The sequence below is a fragment of the Scatophagus argus genome, chromosome 17, assembly GCF_020382885.2.
Source record: "Scatophagus argus isolate fScaArg1 chromosome 17, fScaArg1.pri, whole genome shotgun sequence".
Classification (NCBI taxonomy): Eukaryota; Metazoa; Chordata; class Actinopteri; family Scatophagidae; genus Scatophagus; species Scatophagus argus.
Window position 1 is genome coordinate 15,423,166 of NC_058509.1, and position 6,419 is coordinate 15,429,584.

Here is a 6,419-nt window from a genome sequence, read left to right on the forward strand (position 1 = left end):
GAGTGTAGCGGCATCTGCTGGCAAACTGGAATCACTAAATGGCATATGAATAACATACCATTGAGGTGATTTACAGCAGATTAGATGAGAAATATGACTCCTGGGAGGAGAAGACACAACAGGACAGTGGTGAAGCATCAGAGGAACATGAGGTGCTCATCAGCGGCCTTGAATTCAGTAGATGTAGCGAGTTAGTTTTCTGTTTAGTAAAGAAAATAGGTGCGAGCATATTTCCTCTCTTTACATTTTGGGAGTTTGTTATTTAGTAGGCTAACGGCTAAGAGAGCTTGTGAAACTTAGTGAACTCGCTGCTTGTATACATCTCCCAGATGAAACTATGAGGCGGAGATGTATCAGGATCACTGGTTATCAAGGTCCAAAGTGGTACTGCGAGAAATGGTGAGGCGGGGCTAGCTGCGTAGCATGCTAATCTCAGTAGATATCTCTACAACCCAGCATATAGAACAATATCAATACTGTTATAGTTATGGTGTTTTTTTGAATGTTTGAAATTACAATTATGGCCATAACTTACAAATCGCACCTTAAACACTATTAAGGTTTTGCACATAATTTCAGGAGAGAATATCATAGAGAAAAAGAACAAAACAAAGGATGGGTGGATGAGTGGATGGGACAAAACAAACAAAGGATTTTCACTCAGGAAATCTGTGTTTCATGTGAAACCAAAAGTCAGCATTCTGTTTTAACTTATGACCGCAAGTTACAACACCCCAAAGTAGGTGAAATGTTCCAAAAAGGCTTACTTTATATTTGCTATCCTGCGAGATTGTTTCACCTCATCACTTTTAGGAAAAAATAGCATCCAAACTTCAAACTTGGTGCGAGAGACCGGTTTTGATGTCTAAGTTCAAACATCCTGGTGCAGAAACCCACAGTTATCATTTCTCCATGTTAGGCAGACCCTTGTAAAACACGTTGCATTAAAGGCAGACTTAAAGAGGACATTGAACTGAGGATACGAAGCCCAAAGTCAGTTTTTATTGCTTATGTTGACAACACAAAAAGAGTAATCTTAAATTTAAGTCTAGGTGCCAGCTAGAGTAGTGCAATGCAAGGAGTGGCTACACATTATAACAGGAATGGTTACAGTGTGTCAGCATCTCAGATGTCTTTCAGTGTGTCTTGGCGCTGTGGGTTGCTCAGCCAGGTAGGAGGCCAGGTGGCTTTGACGCTGGGTCTGTCCTTAAGAAGGTTATAGTAAGCTGCCAGTTTCGGATAACGCTCCTCACATAACCTGCAGAATGGAGAAAAGTTGTTGTGAACTTAAAATTACAAATATACAGCTCCTTGAAAATCTGGGCATTCATTTTGTCAAAAAGCTTTTTGTCAAGTCATTTGATCGACATACCCAAAATGGAAGAGATAACAGATGATTGGATAAACAGCCACATCAGCCATCGTAAAGTTCTTTCCTGCCAGGAAACCCCCCGGTGTCTATAAGACAGAACAAAAAAAAACAAGTGAACGTCACCATAAAGTGCTGGTGGGCAGAACAAACAAACCAACATCATCTGACATTTTGGGAGACACACTTGGCTCACTTGCATCTGTCTGTTAAATATGGCCTAGCCTGGCTCTGATCAAACATTGCAAAACTTGCCAACCAGCACAAAGCTGGCTTTCTGGTTAGTCTGGCACATTTTCCCACGTAAAACCACAACAGATTTTAAAAACATGTACTGTGTTGACAAGCAAGCTTTACATGCTGTTACATGCTGGTCTTAAAGGAAACCATTCCTTACAAACTCCTTCCTTAAATTCCTTACATCACATGTAACTGCATTGTTAGTTCAACAAACCCTCATGTCCTGTGCAGCTCTGTATCTGTCGCCTTCTGTGTCTGGAGGTACAGTATTTCATAATCTTAATTTCTACCTTCTGCAGGTATCCTTCCCACATCTTGATCTCAGCAGTCAGAGACTCTCTCTTTCTCTTCACAGCAGAGTCATGTCTCTCTCCCTCTGGGACCATCCAGTTGTAGTAGATAACGTCCACTGCAAAACATCAAGACAGACTTTCAGTTGGGACAGACTATTGATAAAATCTATTCACCCAACTTGTTCTGTACAACAATGTACTGACTAACTGCTTTCCTTACCCTAACAACTGAGGCACCATGCAGTCAGGAAATTATTATTTAACATCAGTGAAGACAGTAAAAGTGGCTCAAATAAAGTTTGACGCAGCCGACGTTCACTCTTGGAACTGTATTAGTGATTATGCATGAGTTGATTGTATACAACTGCAATTAATAGAAAATGCAGCTCTGTTCTTTGTGTACTTAAGTACTCAAATATTCAAGCACCTTGTCTGACTGACTTGAATGACTTGATCTTTGCATGTAAGCAAGTCTGAGCATTGTGATCCTTTTGGGATTAACATATGAACTAAGGGTTGACACACATATATATATATATAATGCATGGTGCCATGGCTTACTTAAGTGGATGCACAGGTCATTTGTGCATGCATGTTATGAACAACTTGGGGAGGAGGCGGCATTTGATGTGTAGCTCCCTCTAAGGAGATCAGCTGAAGACATGAAGTCTCAGTGGTGCAAAGGTAGCAGGTCAGTATATGATGTTGCCAAGAGCACGGCACTTCAAAGTCCCAAAAGGCAGGCCTCTAAATGGCAACAACATCAGCTAAGACATAAAGTTATTACTGAAAGAAAGAGTAACCTGGTCAGGCTTTAAAATATCTAAACTCAACTGGATCAAATGTAATGTTTGTTTATTATTAATATACAGGATTTACAGTGCCAACAGGTATTTCTTGTTTTGCAAATCAGATATGAAACACTTCAGCATTGCATGTCAGGGTTAACATACCCATTTTCTGGTGAAGCGTGAGACCCTCAAACATGCGCTGGTACGTCATTGCTAGCTGAGCAGGACAGTCAGGGAGCAGCTTGTTTCCCTGGGACTGGAACTGGTTCTGTTGTTGGAGACAATAAAAGAGCAAATACTATGAACAGCTGCATGGGCGTCCAGGTTCTATTCCTCTGTGGCACAGGGTGTCTGTTTGTCCAAGGCACTGCTGAACACATAGATCACTGGCAGCATTATGGCAGCATTATGGCAGCATTAAACCTAAACTAGGGTCAAGTTCAGCAGCTTATCACTGGTTCTTACCTCCAGGTACAGGCACGCAGCAAAGGACTCGTTCAAGACTCTGTCTCCATGTTTGAAGGCAGGTAGCTTTAAGAAAAATATAGTGGAACGGAGACTTTAATTTTGTTGTTACTTTCAATTTGTGCACATCAGGAGAAAGCAGACAGACACTACAAGAGCATTTGTATAATTTCTATGTAATGGAGTGTGAATTTACCTGCCCCCTGGGGTTCATTTCCATGACTTCCTTTGATTTGTGCTCCATTTTCTCAAAGGAGAGCAGTTTTTGGTTGTAGCCCTGCAGGTTTTTCTCCTCCAGAGCGATCATCACTCTCCAGCAGGGAGGAGAGCCGGAGCCCCACAGCAGAGTCATGTCCTTGGCCATGGTTTTAGAGTGAACTGTGACACCTGAAGACAGCTGAAGTTGTGAATAGTGGATGAAGTGAAGAGTGAAGTGAGAACTGACAGCTGCTTGGTTTTATAACAAACTACAACCCTTTGCAACTGGATTGGTGGGATTTAGTCCCATCCCTTTTTTTTTTTTTTCATTTTGTTATCACCAAAGATCTGCTACCTCTGTTAAGATAGTTCACACCCTATCTAAGAATGCCCTGGTGTCCCTGCTTCCCTTTTGCCAACTGAGGGTATGGATATGTCATATCAAAAGTTTGCATATTAATTATTTCTACATTATTATGCTTCAAGGTGCCAGTATCCACAGGCATTACCAAAGTCAGATGTCAGGAGAAGCGACTTCTCTTGCTTTGCATTAATACTCTTTGACCCATATAAACATGAGCAAAAGAAAACATTAACCCAGCACTAAAATAACACAATTTTGTGCACTGTTGGGAACTCCCAATAATAACAGTCAACAACACATTAGAAATCTATATTAAGTTTCATGGTGAAATAAACACGATGAGGATAAAAGATACTACATTCTTGCTTTGTTCCTGCAGAGACGTGAAGTGTGTAGCGAGTTGTTATTGCTGCAATTACTTGTTCGGTGTCCTAAATTACTGTAGCACTGCAGCAAACATTGCTTAGATAAACGTCTGTTCAAATTTATGTCAGTTATCAGTTATGTCAGTTTGTCTTCCTGTAGTGAGTTATTTGTTCTGTTGTTACGTGCTTAGCGGCATCCTGAATTTTGAATACTGAGGACTCACAGTGACTCAGCACTATCCTGCAAACACCCCCCACCCCCACCCCACCCTGCGCACATGCACACACACACGACAGAGAAACCAGCTTGGGTAGTCATTCATGTTAAACAATCAAATCCCTGCTGAATATAACAGACACCTCCCATTTAACGTACCTGAACGTACCTGATTTGAAAAGGACATTTAAGGTTGCACTGAATAGAAAACAACTTTGCACCCATTGTTCACTCTGCTCATACAGAGCCTGTCGTGTCTGTGCGCTGCTTAGTCTTTGAACTCCAGACATTGTGCACTTGAGTAGCGGTTGCCAGTGTAAACACTACAGTCAGGCAAACTGTGTGGGAATACACAATTCTGTCATGTATTTGTAATCTTGTTTTTTTTTTTTTTTTGCTTTTGCTTTTTTGTCTGCAGTTGCATTCAAAAGACAACTTGTTGAATTCAAGAAAGCTGCAGAAATCCCTTTAAAAAACGTGTGGTTTTGTCAAAGCCTGTTACCTCCAGTGGTACTATGTTTTTGAATGAGTGCAGTGAAGACATTCCACCTCCTCATTTAACCTCATCGTCATTGTTAAATTCTTGCCACCGAAAGAAACCTTTCATCAGATCATACCTTGGTTGAGTGTGAGCACTTGCACAAGTCGGTTTATCCTTTTCATTTTGCCTGAGTAGCATGACGTAAACATAAGCGTTTTGACAAAGCATACTGAGGAGTAAAAACAAATGATGGTGATAATACAACTGGTTTTTCTACAAATTGTCATTGGCTGGGTTGTGCTCTACATGGATGACTTACAACATTTCAGGAAACATTTAATATAGGGGTATCCAATGAACTTTAATGCCCTGTGTACACAAAAGAGCTGCACCCTCTGGACCACTCAGCGTAATGTGAAGGACGCCGTACACAAAATTCAGGCTGTGGTTATTCCTTCTGTGAAAAAGCTCTGTGGCCGAGCTGAGCTTTTATACTACATTTCATGCTTACCTGCTTCAAACCCTATTCGTTTATATGGGGCCTCTTTTGTTCAGGTCTGCTGTTTCCCAAGTACTGTCACATTTTGATCCATTTACCCACTGTTTGGCTTTTATTTTGAAATATTGCACATTTGGTACAGGCTGATGGTCAGTACGTGATCATCAGCATTTAGGATTAATTCAGTTTCACTGTCATTATGAATAAGATGTGTGGCTGCAGAATTTTTCAGCAAACTGATTAATTGATGAATGCAAAGTTCATCAGTGTGTGTGAGGCCCTCTGCTGGTCACTCTGGCTTCCAGAAACTGCTACAACAGCAAATAAAAAGACATTATTTGAATAAATATATGCATTCATAGTCCTTGAGTATCCCTAGTCTGTGCACTTTTGAATGGCCACTGTTCAGATTGGATGGGGCAGCCGGCCCAATGATGCTTATTTATTTCTCACCTGGGGGGGTTTGCAAAATAGGGGAAGCACCAAGTCTGCGTTTCCAGAACTAATGATGCGGCCATAGAAAAATCCACAACACTCAACAGGTAGTATCAGACAAAAGGGCCAAGACAAGGGACAGCGTGGCAGCACAAGAAGACATACTGCGCACTTTACATGCTCATAAGCATGTAAAACATACACAGCTGATGCAGATCTATATTATCTATCAATGTAATGTAGACCAACATACTTTATAGTGCAGCTATGAAGTCTAAAAACAGCTGAACATTCTATATAAACTACTCAATTTCCTGTGATAAGAAGCTATTTGCTTTATGCAAACTCACGATTACATAGGCCATTCTTCTGATCTCCGGGCAACTATCAAATAAAACCAACAATAAAACCATCAGGCCCTGTGACTGCGTGCCAACGCCCACCTTTCTACCAGCTACTTGAAAATATGTTGACGCTTAACCTGAATACTGAGCTTATGTAATGCTGTATTCAGCTCTCATGTGACCTTTTAACCACCTAAGTCCTACGAGAACAGCTCTGAAACCTAAACTTGAATACATCTCTTACTCTCAGACTCTGTCTTCAGCAGTGACATCTTGGTTTTATTTTAGCCATTGCTTCAGGACAACTAGTATTTAGTAGAATAAAGAGGTTGAAACCTACTGAAATGAAATAACTGAC

The 6,419-nt window shown here is 40.9% G+C and overlaps 1 protein-coding gene across 1 annotated transcript; it reads right to left on the reverse strand.

Moving 5' to 3' along the window:
• Positions 1–980: 980 nt before the first annotated feature.
• Positions 981–3,604, reverse strand: LOC124074806 (glutathione S-transferase A-like). The gene is made up of 6 exons (XM_046418079.1): positions 3,355–3,604; positions 3,159–3,224; positions 2,856–2,961; positions 1,900–2,018; positions 1,373–1,458; positions 981–1,258 (listed from the first exon to the last, which is right to left on the reverse strand). The coding sequence occupies exons 1-6, from the start codon at positions 3,520–3,522 to the stop codon at positions 1,126–1,128; spliced, it is 678 nt and encodes a 225-aa protein (XP_046274035.1). The 5' UTR covers positions 3,523–3,604; the 3' UTR covers positions 981–1,125.
• Positions 3,605–6,419: the final 2,815 nt, after the last annotated feature.